General features: G+C 52.4%; 1 protein-coding gene across 1 annotated transcript; it reads left to right on the forward strand.

The window, feature by feature from the left end:
• Positions 1 to 11,273: 11,273 nt before the first annotated feature.
• LOC136106423 (olfactory receptor 14J1-like) lies at positions 11,274 to 21,149 on the forward strand. Its single transcript, XM_071813653.1, has 2 exons — positions 11,274 to 11,283; positions 20,257 to 21,149. Exons 1-2 carry the CDS (start codon positions 11,274 to 11,276, stop codon positions 21,147 to 21,149), a joined length of 903 nt encoding a protein of 300 aa, XP_071669754.1.
• The last annotated feature ends 1,934 nt before the right edge of the window (positions 21,150 to 23,083 follow it).

Here is a 23,083-nt window from a genome sequence, read left to right on the forward strand (position 1 = left end):
CTGCTTCATGCCTTGGAGCCCCTGGCCCTGAGGGCAGAGGCTTTGCTGGGTGGGAGAGGAGCCAAGGAGGCTGCTCAGAGGATAAATCTGCACTGCAGGGGATCATACAGAGGTTTTTGAATTCTCTCCACAGCAGCATTATCTTTACAGTAATACCTGTATAGATCTTCTCTTTGAAACCTCCAATTGGAAGCACTCTGCAGTGAGCTGGAGTAGTGAGCAGCCCTGACCCACAGAGAACCCAGCAGCAGAAGGACCCTGCCCTGCCCTGCTGGGGGTCGCTCCTTCCCCCCACAGCGTCTCCCCTCAGTGTTATTGGGATCTCCCCGGGCAGGCTGAGCGCTGACCCTGGCAGGCGGCAGAGTCCCTGCCCTGGCACAGCCCTGGGGTGCAGGGACCCTGCTCTACAGGACAGCCCTTGGCACCCCTGCCTGCACATTTACATTTACACCCCACAGCCACCCTTGTGAGAACGCAGCATTCACGTCTTGTCACTCTGACAGTGCAGAAGGCAATCCCTGCTCTGCAGCACATCCTCTCCTCCGCATCAGAGAATCTCTGAGAGCTGTACTTACATCTCTCGTAGGCTCTGCAATGTGACAGCTGTCTGAGATCCTGCCAAGATTTGCAGATGCAATGTTCTGCAGCCACATGCTTAATATCCTAGAAGATTTCATTTCCAGTGATCTCTCAGCATCCTCCCACCCCAGACTGCATTTCCCTCTCTCTGCCTGGCTCCTCTGCCCTCGGTGCTGCAGGCAGAGCCCTCAGCCCTGCTGCGCTGTGCAGAGGAGCTGCTCCTGGGCAGAGCTGTCTCTCTGCAGCGCTGCCGCTGGCCATGAGCTCCCTCTGAACCAGGAGCCCAGCCCAGCTCAGCAGTACGGGAGCAGCCCATGATGTCCCTTTCTCTGTCCCCTCTGGGCTCCCTCCAGGTGTCCCTGGGTCTCCAGGGACACATCCTTTGAAATAACCTCAAGTAATAAGTGATGTTGATTCTCTCTCCTCTGCAGCAACACTTCTTTCCAGCATTGTGTTCTTTGTATTAAACAGTAAATTGGTATGAGAATCATCTTTTATTTTCCCATCATTAGACAGGACACTAGGAATGTTACAGCAAATGATTTGATTTCTCCAAGCTGAGGGAGGAATATCTTCAGTTGAAGCAATGTACGCATTTTGTTCTGGTTTTATACTCCCAGGTCTAGAGAGACATTCATCAATCTTTGGCCATCTCATGTCTGTGCTCTGAAGCAAAGCCTTTGCACACATGGGCTCTTGGACACTTGGTACCAGGTTTCTTGTGGCAGGTCAGAGCTGGGCTGGTGCCACAGCTGGGGTGGTTCAGCCCAGATGTGAGGCAGTGGCCTCAGCCAGGGACCTGACTGGGGAGCTGGAGCTGCCAGTGCTGCAGACAGAGCTGTGACACGGATGGAATGAACTGCCAGGCAGGGTGGCAGAAGTGAGTTCATCTGGTCTGCAAGGACAGCAGCCTCCAAGCATAGAAACAGTCCAGACCAGAACTCAGTCCAGACCTGTAAGGCAATCAAGGGCCCCATAATGAACTGTTACTACTGCAGGAACAAATAACAAGAAACAGGGACACTGTGTGGCTACTGATGAATTTAATAAGGGAAAGAGGTGAGAATCCCTGTGTCCTCTTGTCCTCCATTTTCACCAGCAATGTGTCCCAGGTCTCTGTGACTGGAGACAGAACAACGAGCAGTGGATGGGGATCAAGTCAGGGGTCACTGGAACTAACACAATCCTTTCCAGTCTATGGGACAGCAGGGGCAGCATCCCAGGAGCTGAGACAGCAGGACGATGTCACAGGGAGGCCACTCTCCACCATCTTGGAAAGCTCATGGAGACTGGGGGGACTCCCTGACCACTGGCAGCTCTCACACAGTGTGTGCACTTTTCAAAATGGCCAATGGGTGAGCAGGGGAACTAAGGGCTGTGCCCCAGAACATGTCCACTGGGACCCCATTTCTGGGTGTCTGGAAGAGAAGGTGACGGGGTTTACCCAGGGCAGGTTGTGCCTGTCCATCCTCTTTGCTTTCTGTGAGGAAAGGACAGGGTTTGGACGTGGGCAGAGCAGTGGTGGTCTGTTACCTGGAAGTCAGCAAGGCATTCAGCGTCATCCCCCACAATGTGCTTGTGCCCAAGTTAGGATATTATGGTCTGTGTCAGTGTGCAAGTAGATGGGTAAAAGGCAATCTGGATGGTTTGGCTTAGAAGGACAGTACATAAAGGCAAAAACTTTCCATTCCTAAGGACAGTCAAGCACTGGAAGCTGTTTCCCAGCAGTGTGCATCCACTCTACCTCAGAAAGTTAACACCATGTGTTTGTATAGACCCCTCACTAATCTGGTCTGACCCTGCTTTTAGGAGGAGGTTGGTCAAGACACCTCTTGAGGTGCCTTAGAGACTGAATGATGCTGTCCTTCCTTCCTTCCCATTCATGTTTCTGATTTGGAGAAAGTTCTCAGGTTACCTCTGATCACAGAAATAATTCACATGAGGCGCAAGGCTGTTTTACAAGTAACCATAAACAACCCTGATCACAACCTTTGTATCCTTTTTAATTTCCTCCAACCCAGCTTCCTCTTGTTTGCTGTCCTAATACCCTTCCAGAAAGAAAACACCACCTTGTTCATCCTTTCAGAGCAGGTTGCTCAAGAGGTGTCAGCATCCATGTACAGAGTCTGCACATCAGCCAGGCAGCAAAGCCACCGTTACAGAAATGCAGACGAGGCTCTTGACCAGCTCCTTGAACCCAGATCTCAGCGTGACATATCTGCCGAGATTCCCGGGAACACCTGAACTTTAAGTGCAGAGCATGTGAGTGCTGGTTGGGTATCCTGGCTTGTCTCCTGAGCCATGTGGTGCTTCAGGCTGTGAAGAGAATCAAAACCAACTTTTTCACTGGGTTAATTAATTTTACAGACTGTCACACAGGGAGTTGAAGGGAGCTCAGAACTCCAGTCTTTGCTGTACTATAAGACTTGATACCCCATCCACAGGTACATATCTAAATGGTCCAGATAGAGGGTGATCTTGCAAAAGTCACTCTTTGTGTCCCCAGGTGCATGGACACTGCTCATGTGCCTCTGCAGAGAGTGGCAGAGGTTGGATCCCTTTCTCAGGAGAAACTCCTTGCTGGAAAGACACAGCTACAGGGTTGGCTCAACAAGGTTTTATTGCATTTCACTCGGCATCAGATTTGACATATTTGGTGCTTTTCTGTGATCACTTCTTCTGCACAGATGATCACAGAAGGACAACCATTTCATAAGAGTTGGTTACAAAGGCCCTGTCATGAACAAGAAATCTCACCGTGAGATCTGGAGGGAGTGAGGAAGATTATAACAAGCACCAGGAAGAGCCAAGAAGCTCAAGGCCTCTTCTGTAGAGCGCGAGGCCCTGAGCAGCAGTGACCGGCCATGTGTGGTGTGGGAGAGGGTCAGGAGATGTGGGGTAGAAAAGGGTGACGGTTGATGACTTCAGCAAATCCTTACAACCATGTTTGAGCCACAAGTGGAGTGTGGCCGAATATCTGGGGGTCAAAGAGGAATGGTAGAAAGATTGTTGTTGATTTTGGAAAGAAGGCAGACTTTTTTGGACTAATGATATATGGCAGTGCCATTTGCATGCTGTGGGCTTGGCTGTGCCTGGGAGATGGGGAATGGCTGCTGCTGGGGTGTTTGTGCTCAGTCATGGCCCATGAGCTGACCCTGCTGTGCTCCTCTCTTACACTGCGCACACTTGGATGGACCTCAGGAATCATCCATGAACCTGGTGGATGCATGGACCTCCTGGAGGGATGGGTATGGATCCAAATAGAGGATTCAAGCAAGTTTGGGACTGGGACAGCTCAGGTGATTGGTGACCATTGCGAGGTGTATGAAAGAAGTTGAATGGGTTTGGGGGACCTCACAGGTTGCCAAGTCCTCAGAAAACCAGAGCCTTGTGGTTAAAGCAACAGCACTTGGCACCAAACCCACCCCCAAAACACAAAACACTCACAGTGACCACAGGCAGAGCCTGAGAAACATTTGACTGAAAGGGTCTCCTTTGTCTGGTCCTGGGGTCAGGGCTTGGCCATTCTGGTGATGAACAAACGTCAAGGGCTGACGGGGCACCAGAGCCACCTCCACATCGCCTTTACCACCTATGACCATTGTCTCCAGGGACAGGGACTGCTTGTGTCAGCAATGGCCCTTCGTGGGGTCCCAAATATCCTCAGAAACTTGGGGTTTGTTTCTGCCCTTCAGGTCATGACAGGTTTGTTCATTCTTTCAGTACCTGAAGTTCAGGATCGTGGCAGCAGAGGGCTCAGTAACATCCAAAACACCCTTTCAAGACAACGCTCTCTGCAGCACTTTCCTAAAGGCTTCAAGTCTGGTGTGGATGATTTCAGAGATTTCAGAATTGTAGCCAAACAGTGAGCATTTCCATAATAAAGAGTAATAAAACCAAATCTCTAATATTTCCGTCACCCTCCCAAAACCCTTATTTCCACAACAGCTGGTATCAACAATCTCCAATGAATATTGATCTAGAGAATCTCCTGAGAACGACTGAATGTGTCAGAGAAGTGGGTGCCTAAAGGATCACTTGACCGAGGAGACAGGCCAGGACACCTCAAGAGGAATCACACTCCTCTGTACCAAGAGGTGGGTGTTCCTGGGAATCTCAGGTGCCACAGCACAGCCGTACTTGTGTTCAGGGAGCTGTTCAAGTGACCCATCTCCTGTTCTGTAATGGTGTCTGAGTTTGCTCAGGTCACCCCTGACTTGAGCCCCATCCACTGCTGGGTGTTCTCCAGACTCCTGTCTTCAGGAACAAAGTCCCAGGAGACCTTGCTGGTGAAGATGGAGGCAAAGAAGCCATGAAGAACCTCAGTCCTGTCTGATTCTGCCCCTATAAAGTTCAGCAGCAAGCCCATGTTCTCCCTGTCTATTCCTTTTTTTTTTTTTGTAAGGAAGCTGTATCAGCTCACCTTGCTGCCCTGAGCCTCCCCTGCAGGTATCAATTCCAGGGCAATTTTGGAATCATCTCTGCATCCGTGGCCAAGGTTTCTAAATTCCTTCTTTGCAGCTTCCCCTGCTTCCACCTCCTGTGTGCTGCCTTTTTGCTCTGCAGCTCCATCAGTTCAGAGGATCAGCCTCACAAGATAAATGCTTCTTTTTATGGGTACTCGGAGGGATCATTCTTGTGCTTGGAGCAGCCTGTCCTATAAGGCTGATCAGATTTCCTGAGCTCCTTCACCCACAATGACTTTACCACATCACCACCTCTACCTGCCATCCCCTAGTATGTCAAAGTCTTCTCCTCTGGAGCCCACCAGCCTGTGCTCTGCTGCTGTCCTTCCTCCCTCCCCTCTGGTACCTGGGACCCCACTGTGTCCTGGTCACAACAGCCAAGGTGGACACTCATGTTCACATCCCTCACCATCTCTTCCTTCTTCGTTGGTACCAGATCCAGGTGAGCATCACCCTTGATGGCCCATCAGGCAGCTCTCTTAAGCATTTGGCCCAAGATCCTTTGGACTGTTGGCACCTGCAGCTTTGCCTGGCCAGTGACTGTCACGGCAATTACAGTGCCCCGTAGGAACCTGCTCATTGACTGGAGACTTTCATGCGTTGCTGAAAGAAGATCTTTACAATTTCTTCTTCACGATCAATTATTTTGTAACATCCAACGCACTGTCACCCTGTGCTGGGTTTATGGCAAAGTCTTGGAACGGGGGGGCGGGTGTGGTTGTGCTACAGTTGTCACCTCTCTGAGAAGACAACAGGAGTTTGACCAACGTCAGACAGAGCTGATTTCAGCTGCTCCAAGATGGACCCACTCCTTGCCAAATCTGAGCCACTCAGTGATGCTGGCAGCACCCCTGTGATATTGTATTTGAGAAAGCGTAAAAAATGCTGCACAACAGCAGGTGGGAGAGAGGAGGGAGGAGATGTGAGAGAAAAGCACTGCAGACACCAAGGTCATACCCATAGGACCCAAGCAGGTCCCTCAGCAGGCCAAAGCTTGCTCTCCTGAAATCCTGCTCTTGGCCTTGTGATCATCTCCCAGGAGCCTCAGCTCCACTTTCCCATCCCTGACTGTTCCATCCTGACCAACTCTTCCTGGTTTGTAAGTGTGAAGTCCCACAGGGCACCTCACCCCACTGACTCCTCAGTCCCCCGTGTCAGGAAGATGTTGTCAATGAACTCCAACCCCTCCTGGATGGTTGGTACCTTGCAGATACTGGGATGTCTAAGGTCTGTCATGAGGACAGGGCCCTGGAAACATGAGGCCTCTTTCGTTTGTTTGAAGGAGGCCTCATCTCATTCCTCTTCCTCATCAGAGATCCTCCAGGTGATGTCCAGTCACCACAACACTGCCCATGTTGTTCTGCCCTCTCATGCTGACTCCTCAACCTTCAGCTGACATTGTCTGTCCCCAGGCAGAGCTCCACGCATCTGGTATGTACCCATCAGATAACTCAATATTGAAAAGATGAAGTGACCAGTGATGTATCAGGGTGGGACAATAACCCCATCCATGAGGACAGAGCAGGACCTGACACGCTGAGCAGTGACCCTGAGGAGAAGGGCCTGGGCACTCCAAGGTCCCCACACAAGCCCGTGGTGAACGCTCACCATGAACAAGGCAGCTGCACACGGGGCTGCATGAGGAGGAGCGTGGGGACCCAGACACCTGGAGTTCTCATCCCATTCGGTTCAGCACTGGTGTGACCCCACACACACGGGGGTGTGCCAGTGTGCGGCTTCCCAGTTTGGAGAAGCAGGGAGGAACTGGAGAGTGCAGGGCTCTGCCAAGGCAGGTTCAGGACCTTGTGCACATGGTGTGGGATGCTGAGGGACCTGGGCTGCTTTGGTCCAGCAGTGCTGGGGAGGCTGCAGCAGTGCAGGAGTAGCCTGAGAGTGCTCGAAGGGTGGTTTCAGAGGTGGTGGAGGTTTCTTCATAGTGGGAAAGAGCATGAGAAAGAAATAATGGCCCAAAGTGCAACTGGGGAGGTCCAGGCTGGACATGAGCGGAAAGGAATGTGACTGGAAGGGCAGTGCTGTGGTGGAGCAGGTCAGCAGAGGGAGTCTGCATCAGCCCAAGGCTTTGTGCTTCAAGGAACAGCTGGGGAGGATGCAGAGATCTCAGCAAAGGGAGGAAGATGCTCAGACAAGAGCAAGGTGGGGCAGCAGGGGGGATGTCTGCAGCCTGCAGGGAAAGAGGTGCAGGGGATGCCACAGCACAGGACAGGCTGTGGTGGAGATGATCAAGGGATGTAGATGACAAAAACCCCACCAGACATGAGCTCCTTCTCCCCTTAGCGATGGTTGTTGTGTCCACCTCTGATGCCTATGAGGAGACACCTTGTCCTTCCAGCACAGGGGCCTCATGGCCTCCTTGTCCCCAGCCAGGAACCTAGGAGGTGTAGGACCATAGTCCTGCCCTTGGCCTTGCACAGCCCCACATCACACTGTCCCAGGAAGAGCCCAGGGTTGGAGTCAGGGTTTGGCCCTTTGGTTAAAGAAACACATCCAGGTTTAATCAGTATCAAAGAGACCTTTACTTTGCTTTTGCTGACCTGTCATCACTGCCTCCAATTTTCTGCTCTACCCAGATCCTGGATATTGTTTCTCAGTAGGTTCCTTCAGTGGGACTCATTAACATTACAAGAAACTTTGCAGTTTGAATCTGACTTTGACTTCTTGAGAAGTTTCTTCGTCTTCCTCCAGGGTCTGAGATCCATGGACTCAGCACCAACGCCACCAGAGGGGTCATTAAAGCTCCTTGGGCTGCTCCTGTGCTGCTGAGCTGGGCTGGGTTCCTGGGACAGAGGGAGCTCCTGGCAAGCGGCAGCGCTGCAGAGAGACAGCTCTGCCCAGGAGCAGCTCCTCTGCACAGCGCAGCAGGGCTGAGGGCTCTGCCTGGGGATCTCAGGGAGACGAGCAAGGCAGAGAGAGATTAAAGGTGGTCAGGACTGGGAGGATGACTGAGAGCTCACTGGAGGAGAAACCTTTGCAGCCCTTGCCATGGTAAGTCTGTGGGTGCAGGGCAATGCAGCTGTAGCTCCTGGAGGCATCTCCTAAAACTGGCACAGGCACAGCTGGTGGGATCTGTAAGGACGGGGATCTTTTTCAGCAACTTCGAAAATCTGAGAAGCAAGTTGTGCAACCAGGGGTGCCCAGGGCTGTCCTGCTAGAGCAGGGTCCCTGCACCCCAGGGCAGTGCCGGGCCAGGGACTCTGCCGCCTGCCAGGGTCAGTGCTCAGCCTGCCCGGGGAGATCCCATGGCAGCAGCTCTGGGTGGAAGGAGCGACCCCCAGCAGGGCAGGCAGGGAACTTGTGGGGTTGAAGGGTGCTGTGTGGGTCAGGGCTGCTCAGAGCTCCAGATCAACCCCACAGACATTGCAGAGGATCCTTCTGAACAACGACATCAAGGCAGGAACAGCTGCAAGGGAAGGAGTCTGTGCTTTCAGTTTTCCACTCTTGGTTGTCTGGGTGTGCAGTGGGAGATGGGGATTTATTTCTCTCTTTGGAGAAGACACTGAGACCCCAGTTCTCGTTAGGACTTGTCTGAGCTGCTCCTGAGGCCCTGCACACACAGAGCTGCTCCTGGGCAGTGCCAGGAGGTGTGAGCAGGACAGAGCTGAGCAAACAGCGGGTGGGACGGAGTCTGTGACACTGACAGGGAGCAGACCCAGGGACAGAGACACAGCTGCAGGCAGCACAGACATGGGCAGGGAGAGGGAGATGGACCAGAAATGGGATGGGATTTCGGAACCTCTCTCAAATCCTCTGCAGCAAAGACACATTTCCCAGTGCAACCCCTGGTCTCCTCTGTTCCCCAGCAGAGCCTCTGCCCCAAAGCCATGGGGTCCAGGTCATGAGTCTCCACCTCAGCAGCTGGACCTCCAGGTGAAGGGTTCCTGGAACGTGGTACACAAAAAAGGTGCTAAAAGTACTTGCTCTACCGTATCATTATGTGAGGGGCAGCAGCACAGTCGGGTAAGGAGAAGGTTCCACAGCATGCCCGTCTGCCTTTCTGTCCTTGCTTTATTTCTCAGAAGCACTGCAGTGTTCTTCCCTGTTTCTCCACCTGTCCCTGGAGCTCTTGCTCTCTGGGGTTGGGGTGGGAGTGTGGGTCAGTTTTTGTCCTGACACCAATTCAGTGGATCTTGCCTCACAGATGTGTTCATGGAAACTAGATGTCCAACCTGCATTTTAAACTGTGATGAACTGTTTTTCTCAATTGGTAGAAAGAGAGAATGAACGGAAACATCCCTCCATCAGAGAGTGGGCTTTCTATGAGAAACAGCCTGTTTATTTTCCTCAGAGAAGTCTCCCCTAACTTGTCATTGTCTTTTCCTCCTTGCACAGGTCCTCATACCCACAGGCAGCAAATGTCCAACAGCAGCTCCATCACCCAGTTCCTCCTCCTGCCGTTCACAGACACACGGGAGCTGCAGCTCTTGCACTTCTGGCTCTTCCTGGGCATCTACCTGGCTGCCCTCCTGGGCAACGGCCTCATCATCACCACCATAGCCTGGGACCAGCACCTCCACACCCCCATGTACTTCTTCCTCCTCAACCTCTCCCTCCTTGACCTGGGCGCCATCTCCATCACTGTCCCCAAATCCATGGCCAACTCTCTGTGGGATACCAAGGTCATTTCCTATGCAGGATGTGCTGCACAGGTCTTCTTTTTTTGTTTCTTGTTTGGTACAGAGTATTCTCTGCTCACCATCATGTCCTACGACCGCTACATTGCCATCTGCAAACCCCTGCACTATGGGACCCTCCTGGGCAGCAGAGCTTGTGTCCACATGGCAGCAGCTGCCTGGGCCACTGGGTTTCTCAATGCTCTGCTGCACACGGCCAATACATTTTCACTGCCCCTGTGCAAGGGCAATGCCCTGGGCCAGTTCTTCTGTGAAATCCCCCAGATCCTCAAGCTCTCCTGCTCACACTACTACCTCAGAGAAGTTTGGCTTCTTGTGTTTAGTCTGTTAATTGGTTTTGGATGTTTTGTGTTCATTGTGGTGTCCTATGTGCAGATCTTCAGGGCCGTGCTGAGGATCCCCTCTGAGCAGGGACGGCACAAAGCGTTTTCCACCTGTCTCCCTCACCTGGCCGTGGTCTCCCTGTATGTCAGCACCGCCATGTTTGCCTACCTGAAGCCCCCCTCATTCTCCTCCCTATCCCTGGACCTGACGATGGCCATTCTGTACTCAGTGGTGCCTCCAGCAGTGAACCCCCTCATCTACAGCATGAGGAACCAGGAGCTCAAGGATGCCCTGTGGAAACTGATGACTGGATTAATTCCTGAAGCAGCAAACTGCCTATCTCCTTCTGCATAGCAGTTTTAATGTAACTAATTTCAGGTCTGGCCTATCATCTCTATTTTTTGTTGGTGGTGGTGTTTCTATTGTGATAATGTTGTCATCCCCTTTCAAATTCACTGTCTGCTGTTCTTTTATAACCACTGACTGTGCCCTTTGCATATTTAAACAAATTAAAGAGCCCTGTAGTGACTCTTTTTCATGGGATCCTTTCTCCAAGACCTGTTTGGAGCTGCAGGGACAGTTCCTGTGCATCAGAGGAGGGGAAAAGAGTCCAGCCTGGCAGCCCTGCCAGGGAGCACCAGCGCTTGTTCTTCCAGAGCTGTTCTGGTTCCACTCCCACACTCTCCTTCTCATCCCTTGTGTTGGTGCAAGGCCTGAGTGCTCTGGCAGCTTGGTCCCCGTCCTGCTGTGTGTCAGTGCTGTGAGCGCAGGCAGGGACAGCCAATGGGCACTGCTGTCACAGAGCTGGCCTCACAACAGCCTTTCCAGATAGAAAGGTGATCTCCTCAGGGCAGGGCCTGAATGTTTAGGTCTTCTTCCAAGCCTTACCTCAAGAACATGCCCGCAAAAGTGGCCACAGATTGAAACACCTGTGTATAGATAGGGTTAGATAAACAGTGTGTGTTTGCAGGGCTGGCACACAGCAGTGTCCTCTCACAGCCAGGCCTCCTGCCAGAGACCTGCAGGACCAGCAGAGCAGGGGCTGCGCTGTGCCCCTGTGCACTGGATACCCCTCAGAAGCTGTCCCAGGGCATCATCATGGATTGGCCCCTCACAACCTCCATTTTCAGCCCTGGCCTCTCTCCCCAGCTCACAAAGGTTGCTCTTCCATCCACGAAGGGACACTGAATGAGCAGGTCAGAAATCCATGTTTGCATTGTACAGATGAGATGTTTGCACACACATATGAGGTGAGATGAACCCAAGTGAGCACAAACAATATCAGCTATTCCTGAGAGTTCCATGAAGAGAGTTCTGTGGAACTGACAGTATCTTGAGGTCACTTCATGTTGGGAGAAACATCCTATGGGAAACCACCTGAATGCAGCACTGGGTTGTGCATCCTCCAGCTGTGATCCCCATGTCCATTCCTCATGATGCAGGACATCTCAGATGAGTGCAGAGCAGCTGACACACCACAGGGCTGAGGTGCCTCCTGTACTCTGGGAGTGGCAACAGGAGGCCAGGGAGAAACTGAGACTACAGCCTCTGTGTGTAAAAAAGACAGAGTCTGTCTCTGAACACCCCTGGGTGCAGAAGGAGTCCACGAGACCGGCTCAGACATGGATGCCAGACAGACCCTGACATTTCTGTGTGTGACTCCAGGAACAAACCTCACTGCCCCAGTGAGATTGATCTCAGATGCCTTGGACAGGATCATTGCCAGGGCTCCAGTTTGCTCTGTCACCCTTGCCTGGGATTCTGGATTGTGCTCTCATAAGAACCAGGGTAATTAGGGAGGTCCTGCGGTCCTTGGAAAAGGCAGAAATCAAAGCCATGTTCAAGAAAGGCAAGAAAAGGCATTGGGAGCCTGGTCAGCCTTCCTCTGTCCCTGAGAAGGGATTGGACACGTCCTCCTGTAGAATGCAATTTTAACTCTTTTGAGGGTGATGCAAAGATGGGTCAAGGCCTTGAACAGGACAGTGTTCACCCAGCCTTGGGTAGGACAGTGAGACAAGATAAGTGAGACAAGGGATCTCTTCAAGAAAGGCAAGGAAGTGAGATGGCTATCTCACTGTAGGGAAAGAGGGGCAGGTGTAGGACTGTGTAGAACACAGTTCAGTCTTGATCAGGTCCTGGTCCATAAGGAAGGGGATGGATGGGTGTGGTATTATGAGGTCAGTTGTGTCTTAGTCGTAATCCAGTCAGAAGCGTGTGGCTGTGAAGGGGACAGTGGAGTCAGTTTTGTCTCTGGAGGTGACAGCCAGGCAGCAGGGACATGGCTGGGAAAGAACCTCTGCCAAGGTACCCACAGACTCTACCCAGGAAGAGGCCTTGGAGATGGGTTGTCATGTCCATCCCACCTGAGAACATGATGGGACAGCAGCAGGAACATGGTCGTGTCTGCCAGAGAAGCTGAAAGGCCAGCAGCAGTCATGGGATTTAGGAGATTATGGTGAGGTGACTTCTCTCCTGTCAGGTAAAAGACCACAAGAAGCCTAACGAGTTGGGTTCCCTGCATGAAGGGCAGTTTCTGAGGTGGCTGAGTATTCCTTTGTAGCGGGAAAAAGCAGGAGAGGGAAAAAAATATCACATAGTGCAGTTTGGAAAGTGAGAACTGGATATCAGAGGAAGAAATGACAGTGGAAGGGCAGTGCTGTGGTGCAAGAGGTCACCCAGAGGGAGCTGGATCAGCCCATGGTTTGTGTTCCAAAGAGCAGCCAGTGAGGGTGCAGACACAGCAGTGAAGGTGCAGAAATGCTGGGGTGAGAGCAGGTGGGGAAGCGAGATGGGTGTCTGCAGCCTGCAGGGAAAGAGGGGCAGGGGTAGGACCGTGTAGAACAGCCTGTGGTGGAGATGGCAAAGGGCACTGGCAAGGCTGGAAGGGACCCACAGAACCCAGGTCTCTGTCCCTTTGGGCATGGCAGTTGTCTCCGCCACTGAGGCCCAGGAGAAGCCATGTTGTCCTCATGGCACTGGGGCCTCGGTGCCTCCTTGCAGCCCCATGGGGAAGCTGGAAGTTGTTGTATCAGTGTTGTCGTTCCCTTGGCCTTGCACACCCACATCCCACGGTCCCAGGAAGAGCCCTGAGCCGTGTGTGAGGGACAGGATCCCCCTTCCCATTGCCTGCAGGTCATGGCTTCTCTTTTCTGCTTGAGAAAGCAAACCAAGGGGTTTCTCAGCATCAGAGCTGAAGACTAAAAGGAGACCTCATGGTGGCTACAGCTTCCTCACAAGGGGAGAAGGAAGGGAAGGTACTGATCTCTTCCCTCTGGTGACCAATGACAGAACCCAAGGGAATGGAAGCGAGATGTGGCAGGGGAGGTCAAGGTTGGACATTAGGAAAAGGTTCTGTATCCAGAGGGTACTGGACACTGAACAGGCTCCCCAAGGATGTGCCATGGTCCTAAGCCCAGGAGTTGGATTTGATGGTCCTTCTGTTCCATTCCCAACACAAGAGATTCTATGACTCTATAAACACTAGGTCAAAAGTCCATGTTTTCATTGTACAGATGAGCTGCAAACATACACATCATGCGCATGTCCACTGTGTGCATGTGGTGAGATGAACCCAAGGGAGCACAAATGCATCAGTTATTCCTTGGGGTGCCATAAAGGTCAGTGGGACAGAGATGGTGTTCAGAGGTCTCTTCCAACCTGTGTTATTGCAGGATTCCATAAATCTTTTCCTTGGAGAGCTCTTTCACGTCAGAATAGACAGAGGAAGAAGAGAAAAATAATAAGAGTCAGAAGCAGAGATATAAAATGCCCCAGTGTAAATACAGCAGCTCCTCTGAAGAATGTTTCTCCACTCAAACCCTTGACAGGAAATCTATTGGATAAATTTGATGAAAGCAGCTAAAGTCTATCTGTTCGCACACTGGAGCACAAGCAGGGTGATGACTGGGTACGATGCCATGTGGTCACTTGTGTCTCAGGAACTCATAGTCCAGTAGGAAGCCAATGGCTGTGGAGGGCACTGTGAGGTCACTTCTGCCTCTGCAGGGGATAGGCCAACAGCAGGAACATGGCTGGGAAAGGACTGTGAGGTCACACACACCAGACGAGCAATCGGGCCCAATCAGCATGGCTTTGTGAAAGGCAGGTCCTGCTTGACCACCCTGATCTCCTTCTATGACAAGGTGACCGGCTGAGCAGATGAGGGAAAGTCTGTCGTGGGGAGTGAATCCGCCACACAGGCTGTGGGTGTTGTGTCCTTAGACTGCAGTAAAGCCTTTGACACCGTATCCCACAGCATCTCCTGGAGAAGCTGCAGTTCATGGCCTGGATGGTGTAGCTGTGATCGGTAAAGAACTGGCTGGAGGGCTGGGCCCAAAGAGTTGTGGTGAATGGAGCCAAACCGAGTTGGTGGCCGGTCAGGAGTCGTATCCCCAGGACTCAGTATTGGGGACAGTTCTGTTTAATCTCTTTATCAATGATCTGGATGAGGTGATCAAGGGCAATCTCAGTAAGTTTGTAGATGACACCAAGTTGGGTTGGAATGTTAATCTGCTGGAGGTTGGGAAGGTCATACAGAGGGATCCTGGCTGACTGAGGCCAGTTGTCTGAGTTTCTATGAGGCCAAGTACTGGGTCAGGCAGATGGGTCATAACAACCTCCTGCAACAGTACAGGTTTGGGGAAGAGCGGCTGGAAAGCTGCTGTCAGAAAAAGACGTGGGGGTGTTGATTGACAGAGCCTCTTCTGAAGAGCAGGAGGCCTGAGCAGCGGTGATTGGACATGTGTAGGTGTGGGAGAGGGTCAGGGCTGACACTGCTCTACTCTGCTCCTCTCTCACACTGCCCACACTTGGATGGACCTCAGGAATCATTCATGAACCTGGGGGATGCATGAACCTCCTGGAGTGATGGGTATGGATCCAAAGAGAGGATTCAAGCAAGTGTGGGACTGGAACATTGAGGAGATTGGTGGCCATTGCCAGGTGTATGAAAGAAGCTGGGTGAGTTGTGAGGAACTCACAGGCATTTGCAGCTCCACAGAAAACCAGAGCCTTGCAGTTAAAGCAGTAGTAGCTGACATAAAACCCACTCCAAAACACAAAACACTCACAGTGACCACAGGAAAAGCCTTGAAAAACATTGGACAAAAATCTACCAGGTCCCAGGGGTCAGATTTCACCCATTTTGATGATGAACAAGCATCAAGGGCTGACATGGCATCAGAACCACCTCCACATGGCCCTCACCACCTGTAATCAGTGTCTCCAAGACTTTCCTTCCCCAGCCTCCAGGGACAGGGACCTGCACTGGTTGTTTCCTTCACAGCTGTGTCAGCGATGGCCTCCATGGGGTCCCAAACACCCTCAGAAACTTGGGGTTTGCTTCTGCCTTTCACTTCATCAGAGGTTTGTTCATTCTTTCAGTAGCTGCCATTCAGGATCATGGCAGCAGAGGGCTCATTAACATTGAAAATCCTCTTACAAGCCAAGGCTCTGTGCATCATTTTCTTAAAGGCTTCGAGTGTGGTGTGGATGATTAGGGGGATTTCAGGAACAGCCAAGCAGAGAGCATTTCCACAAGAAACAGCAATAAAGCCAAATTTCTTCTGTTTCCTTCCCTGCTCACCCTTCCCTCCCTTTCCAGAACAGGTGGCATCGACAGCCTCCTGTTCATATTGATGTGGAGCGTCTCAGGATAAGACTGAATGTATTGGAAAAGTGGGTGCCTAAATCACCATGTGAGTGAGGAGATAGGCCAGGACACCTCAAGAGGAATCACACAACTCTGGACCAATACGTGGAAGTTCTTGGGAATCTCAGATGCCACAGCACAGTGATACTTGTGTTCAGGGAGCTGGTCAAGTGACCCAACTCCTGTTCTGTAATGGTGTCTGAGTTTGCTCAGGTCAGCCCTGACTTGAGCCCCATCCACTGCTGGGTGTTCTCCAGACTCCTGCCTTCAGGAACAAAGTCCCAGGAGACCTTGCTGGTGAAGATGGAGGCAAAGAAGCCATGGAGAACCTCAGTCCTGTCTGATTCTACTCGTATGAAATTCAGCAGCAGGCCCATGATCGCCCTGTCTATTCTTTCTTTTTGTAAGGAAGCAGTGTCAGCTCATCTTGCTGCCCTCAGCCTCCCCTTTAGGTATCTAGTCCAGGGCAGTTTTGGAATCATCTCTGCATCCATGGCCAAGGTTTCTGAATTCCTGCTTTGCAGCTTTCCCCTGATTCCACCTCCTGTGTGCTGCCTTTGTCTGCTGGCCTTCCTCCCTCCTCTCTGGTGCCCGGAACCCCACTACTTCCTGGTCACGACAGCCAAGGTGGACACTGGTGTTCACATCCCTCACCAGCTCTTCCTTCTTTATCAGTACCAAATCCAGGTGAGCAAGATCCTTTGAACTGTTGGCACCTGAAGCTTTGCATGGCCAGTGAATATCAGGCAACTACAGTTCCCCATAGGAACCTGCTCATTGACTGGAGACATTCTAAGGTTGCTGACAGAAGATCTTTTCCATTTCTTCTTCATGATAAAGTAGTTTGTAACATCTAATGGATTTACGTGGCAAAGTCTTGGAAATGGGGGTGAGTGCGGATGTGCTACAGTTGTCACCTCTCTGAGAAGACAACAGGTGTTCGACTGACATCAGACAGAGGTGATTTCAGCTGCTCCAAGATGGACCCACGCCTTGCCACATCCGAGCCACTCAGTGATGTTGGCAGCACCTCTGTGATGTTTTATTTGAGAAAGGGTAAAAAACGCTGCACAACAGCAGGTGGGAGAGAGGAGAGAGGAAATGTGAGAGAAAAGCACTGCAGACACCAAGGTCATATCCCATAGGACCCAAGCAGGTCCCTCAGCAGGCCAAAGCTTGCTCTCCTGAAATCCTGCTCTTGGCCTTGTGATCATCTCCCAGGAGCCTCAGCTCCACTTTCCCATCCCTGACTGTTCCATCCTGACCAACTCTTCCTGGTTTGTAAGTGTGAAGTCCCACAGGGCACCTCACCCCACTGACTCCTCAGTCCCCCGTGTCAGGAAGATGTTGTCAATGAGCTCCAACCCCTCCTGGATGGCTGGTACCTTGCAGATACTGGGATATCTCAGGTCTGTCATGAGGACACTGCCCTGGAAACATGAGGTTTCTTTAATTTGTCTGAAGGAGGCCTCATCTAATTCCTCTTCCTGATCAGTGAGTCTGTACCTGATGTCCAGTGATCACAACATTGCCCTCCTCAATGTTCAGCTGACATTGCCTGTCCCCAGGAAGAGCTCCATGCATCTGTTATTTACCCATCAGATAACTCTGAATATTGACAAGATGAAGTGACCAGTGATGTATCAGGGTGGGACAATAACCCCATCCATCAGGACAGAGAAGGACCCAACACGCTCAGCAGTGATCCTGAGGAGAAGGCCTGGGCACTCCAAGGTCCCCACACCAGCCCGTGGTGCACGCTCACCATGAACAAGGCAGCTGCACACGGGGCTGCATGAGGAGGAGCGTGGGGACCCAGACACCTGGAGTTCTCATCCCATTCGGTTCAGCACTGGTGTGACCCCACACACACGGGGGTGTGCCAGTGTGCGGCTTCCCAGTTTGGAGAAGCAAGGAGGAACTGGAGAGTGCAGGGCTCTGCCAAGGCAGGTTCAGCACCTTGTGCACATGGTGTGGGATGCTGAGGGACCTGGGCTGCTTTGGCCCAGCAGCGCTGGGGAGGCTGCAGCAGTGCAGGAGTAGCCTGAGAATGCTTGAAGGGTGGTTTCAGAGGTGTTGGAGGTGTTCTGCATAGTGGGAAAGAGCATGAGAAAGAAATAATGGCCCAAAGTGCAGCTGGGGAGGTCCAGACTGAACATGAGCAGAAAGGAATGTGACTGGAAGGGCAGTGCTGTGGTGGAGCAGGTCAGCAGAGGGAGTCTGCATCAGCCCAAGGCTTTGTGCTTCAAGGAACAGCTGGGGAGGATGCAGAGATCTCAGCAAAGGAAGGAAGATGCTCAGACAAGAGCAAGGTGGGGCAGCAGGGGGGATGTCTCCAGCCTGCAGGGAAAGAGGTGCAGGGGATGCCACAGCACAGGACAGGCTGTGGTGGAGATGATCAAGGGATGTAAAGAGGCTGAAAGCCCCTACCAGACATGAGCTCCTTCTCCCCTTGGCTATGGCTGTTGTCTGCACCTCTGATGCCTGTGAGGAAACACCTTGTCCTTCCAGCACAGGGGCCTCATGGCCTCCTTGTCCCCAGCCAGGAACCTGGGAGCTGTGGGACCGTAGTCCTGTCCTTGGCCTTGCACAGCCCCACATCACACTGTCCAGGAAGGGCCCTGGGCAACGTGGGAGGGACAGGATCTGACTTCCCAGGGCTGGGGGTCAGGGCTTGGCCTTTTTGTTAATGAAACATTCAGGTTTACTCAGCATCAGAACTATCTTGACTTTGCTTTTCCTGACCTCCAGTTTTCTTCTCTAACCATACCTGATATTGTTTCTCAGTAGGTTCCCTCACTGGGACCCATTAACAGTACAAGGAACTTTGGAGTTTGAATCTGACTTTGACTTCTTGAGAAGTTTCTTCAGCTTCCCCTCAGGGTCTGATGTCCATGGACTCAGCACCAACGCCACCAGAGGGGTCATTAAAGCACCTTGGGCTACTCCTGTGCTGCTGAGCTGGGCTGGGCTCCTGGGACAGAGGGAGCTCCTGGCAAGCGGCAGCGCTGCAGAGAGACAGCTCTGCCCAGGAGCAGCTCCTCTGCACAGCGCAGCAGGGCTGAGGGCTCTGCCTGGGGATCTCAGGGAGACGAGCAAGGCAGAGAGAGATTAAAGGTGGTCAGGATTGGGAGGATGACTGAGAGCTCACTGGAGGAGAAACCTTTGCAGCCCTTGCCATGGTAAGTCTCTGGGTGCAGGGCAAAGCAGCTCTAGCTCCTGGAGCCATCTCCTCAAACTGGCACAGGCACAGCTGGTGGGATCTGTCAGGGCAGGGATCTTTATCAGCAGCTTTGAAAATCTGAGAAGCAAGTTGTGCACCCAGGGGTGCCCAGGGCTGTCCTTCAGAGCAGGGTCCCTGAACCCCAGGGCTGTGCCAGGGCAGGGACTCTGCTGCCTGCCAGGGTCAGCGCTCAGCCTGCCCGGGGAGATCCCATGGCAGCAGCTGTGGGTGGAAGGAGCGACCCCCGGCAGGGCAGGCAGGGAACTTGTGGGGTTGAAGGGTGCTGTGTGGGTCACGGCTGCTCAGAGCTCCAGATCAACCCCACAGACATGGCAGAGGGTCCTTCTGAACAAGGACATCAAGACAGCAACAGCTGCAATGGAAGGAGTCTGTGCTTTCAGTTTTCCACTCTTGGTTGTCTGGGTGTGCAGTGGGAGATGGGGATTTATTTCTCTCTTTGGAGAAGACACTGAGACCCCAGTTCTCGTTAGGACTTGTCTGAGCTGCTCCTGAGGCCCTGCACACACAGAGCTGCCCCTGGGCAGTGCCAGGAGGTGTGAGCAGGACAGAGCTGAGCACACAGCGGGTGGGACGGGGTCTGTGACACTGACAGGGAGCAGACCCAGTGACAGAGACACAGCTGCAGGCAGCACAGACATGGACAGGGAGAGGGAGATGGACCAGAAATGCTGGGGAGGGGATTCAGGAACCCCCTGCAGTGCAGACACATTTCCCAGTGCAACCCCCTGATCTCCTCTCCTCCCCAGCGGAGTCTCTGCCCCAAAGCCATGGGGTCCAGGTCCTGAGTCTCCACCTCAGCAGCTGGACCTCCAGGGGAAGGGTTCATGGAACGTGGAACACAAGACAGGTGCTAAAATTACTTGCTCTACAGTGTCACTATGTGACTGGCAGCAGTACAGCCGGGTAAGAAGAAGGTTCCACAGCATGCCTGTCTGCCTTTCTGTCCTTGCTTTATTTTCTGGTAGCACTGCAGTGTCCTTCCCTGTTTCTCCACCTGTCCCTGGAGCTCTTGCTCTCTGGGTCTGAGGTGGGAGTGTGGGTCAGTTTTTGTTCCAACACCAGTTCAGTGGATCTTGCCTCACAGGTGTGTCCATGGAAACTAGATGTCCAAGCTGCATTTTAAACTGTGATGAACTGTTTTTCTCAGCTGGTAGAAAGAGACAATGAGGGGAAACATCTCTTCATCAGGGAGGGGGTTTTCCATGAGAAACAGCACATTTAATTTCCAGAGATTTCTCCCCTAACTTGTCACTGTCTTTCCTCCTTGCACAGGTCCTCATACCCACAGGCAGCAAATGTCCAACAGCAGCTCCATCACCCAGTTCCTCCTCCTGCCGTTCCCAGACACACGGGAGCTGCAGCTCTTGCACTTCTGGCTCTTCCTGGGCATCTACCTGGCTGCCCTGCTGGGCAACGGCCTCATCATCACCACCATAGTCTGGGACCAGCACCTCCACACCCCCATGTACTTCTTCCTGCTCAACCTCGCCCTCCTTGACCTGGGCTGCATCTCCACCACTCTCCCCAAGTCCATGACCAATTCCCTCTGGGACACCATGGCCATTTCTTATATGGGATGTGCTGCCCAACTGTTTTGCTTTGTCTTTTTCATTTCAGCAGAGTTGTATCTTCTCACCATCATGTCCTACGACCGCTACGTTGCCATCTGCAAACCCCTGCACTACGGGACCCTCCTGGGCAGCAGAGCTTGTGTCCACATGGCAGCAGCTGCCTGGGCCACTGGGTTTCTCAGTGCTCTGCTGCACACGGCCAATACATTTTCACTGCCACTGTGCAAGGGCAATGCCCTGGGCCAGTTCTTCTGTGAAATCCCCCAGATCCTCAAGCTCTCATGCTCCAACACCTACATCAAAGAACTTGGGCTTATTGTGGTTAGTCTTTTAGTAGCATTTGGGTGTTTTGTGTTCATTGTGTTGTCCTATGTGCAGATCTTCAGGGCCGTGCTGAGGATCCCCTCTGAGCAGGGACGGCACAAAGCCTTTTCCACCTGCCTCCCTCACCTGGCCGTGGTCTCCCTGTTTGTCAGCACTGGCATGTTTGCCTACCTGAAGCCCCCCTCCATCTCCTCCCCATCCCTGGATCTGGTGGTGTCTGTTCTGTACTCAGTGGTGCCTCCGGCAGTGAACCCCCTCATCTACAGCATGCGGAACAGGGAACTCAAGGAGTCTATAAGGAAACTGATGACTGTTCGATTCTCTAAAGTAGTAATGAACTGACCTTCTCCTTCTGCATGTCACTTGTAATATCACACATTACTAGTTCAAACATTGTCTTCTTATGGCTGTGTCCATATCTACCTGTCTGGTGTGTCCCATAGTGTTTGTGTGAATAAAGAGCCGTACTTTCTGTGTGTTTAAATGAAATAAAGGACCCTGCACTGACTTGTTTGTTCTCTCTGAGATAGCTGGAGCTTCAAGAGCCATGTCTGTGTGCTCAGTGAGCAGGAGCCACCCTGAGCTGGTTCTTCCTCCCATCCTGACCAGTATGAGTCTGCAGACTCACCCCATGGCCCTGGGCACCACAGCCCACTTGCTCTGCTGAGCAGCACCACCAGCTTGGGGATGTATGGAGCATGGGAAGGGGGTGCAGGAACAGCTGGCCAGGTCATCACAGATCAGCTCTTTTGGGAAAGGCCTCTGTGGGGAGATGGGTTGTTCCAGGAGAAGAGTGGAGCACTGTATGTGTGCAGAAAAGACACAGAAAGAGAAACCCTTTGCTGCAGGTGGCAGCTTGGGGCAGGTGGCCCTGGCACTGTGGCAGCAGGACCTTCCTGAGGATCCCCTAGGCCAAACATCTCATGCTGTCCTGGGGGGCAAGTCTGGAGCTGGGTCTGCAAGCTGCCTGGGCTGGAGATCCTCTCAGCGTGCCGGTTGGATGAACATTCTCACTGTCCTTCATTCTCACTGGTCCCCACTGCTGTGGGACCAGTTCCAGTGTGGCTGCTCTGCTGGGCTGGGCTGGGGAGAGGGCAGGGGGCTGGCACAATTCAGGAGGGGGTGGGAGGGCTAAACTGGCAAATGCCCCAGAGAAGAAAACACCAGTGAACAGCTGAAGTGTGTGAGTGTGCAGGGCTGGCACACAGCAGTGTCCTCTCCCAGCCACGCCTCCTGGGAGAGCCCTGAAGGACCAGCAGAGCAGGGTCTGGTGTGTGCCCATGTTCATGGGACTGTCCTGGGGCAGCTTCCCCAGTCATCACAGACCAGCCCCTCAAAACCACCATTTCCTGCACTGGCCCTTCACCCCAGCTGAGAGAGGTTGTTCATCCCTCAACACAAGGACACTAAGTCAGAATCCAGTGTTTCCATTGTACGGATGAGTTATGAGCATGCATATCATGTACGTAAGTTCTGGGTCCTGCACTTGGGTCTCCACAACCCCATGAATGCTACAGCCTTGGGGAAGAGTGGTTGGAAAGCTGCCTGGAGGAAAGGTATTTTGGGGGTGTAGACTGACAGCAACTGCACATGAGCCAGTGTGTGCCCAGGTGGCCAAAAAGGCCACCAGCATCCTGGCTTGTATCAAGAATAGTGTGGCCAGCAGTGATTGTGCCACTGTTCTTGGTGCTGGTGAGGCCACAGCTTGAATCCTGTCTTTACTTTTTGGACCCCTCATCATAAGGACAGTGAGGCACTAGAGAGAGTGCAGAGGAGGTGATGAAGCTGCTGAGGGGTCAGAGCATACATGTGATGAGGAGCAGTTGAGGGAGCTGGGGCTGTTCAGCCTGGAGAACAGGAGGCTGAGGGGAGACCTCCTTGTTCTCTGCACTACCTGAAAGGAGGATGGGGCATGGGAGATGTTGTTCTCTTCTCCCAAGTAGCAAGTGATCGGAGAAGACAAAATGGTCCTAAATTGCACCAGAGGAGGTTAAGATTGGATATTAGGAAAAAATAATTGACAAAAAACGTTTTCAGGCATTGGAATAGGCTGCCCAGGGCAGTGCTGGAGTGCTTTAAAATAAGTTTAGACAAGGTTCTTAGGGACATGGTTTAGGGATAGAGTAAAGTTATGTTTGGACTCAATGATCCTGAGAGTCTCTTCCAACTGAAATGTTTCTGATTCTACAATATCAAATAGAAAATTCTTCTATCACTTCTTCACATACCTGCCTCTTTACCCATACTCCTGAAACTTACCTAATTAAGTACACAAA

Source organism: Patagioenas fasciata, chromosome 11 (assembly GCF_037038585.1).
Source record: "Patagioenas fasciata isolate bPatFas1 chromosome 11, bPatFas1.hap1, whole genome shotgun sequence".
Taxonomy (NCBI): Eukaryota; Metazoa; Chordata; class Aves; order Columbiformes; family Columbidae; genus Patagioenas; species Patagioenas fasciata.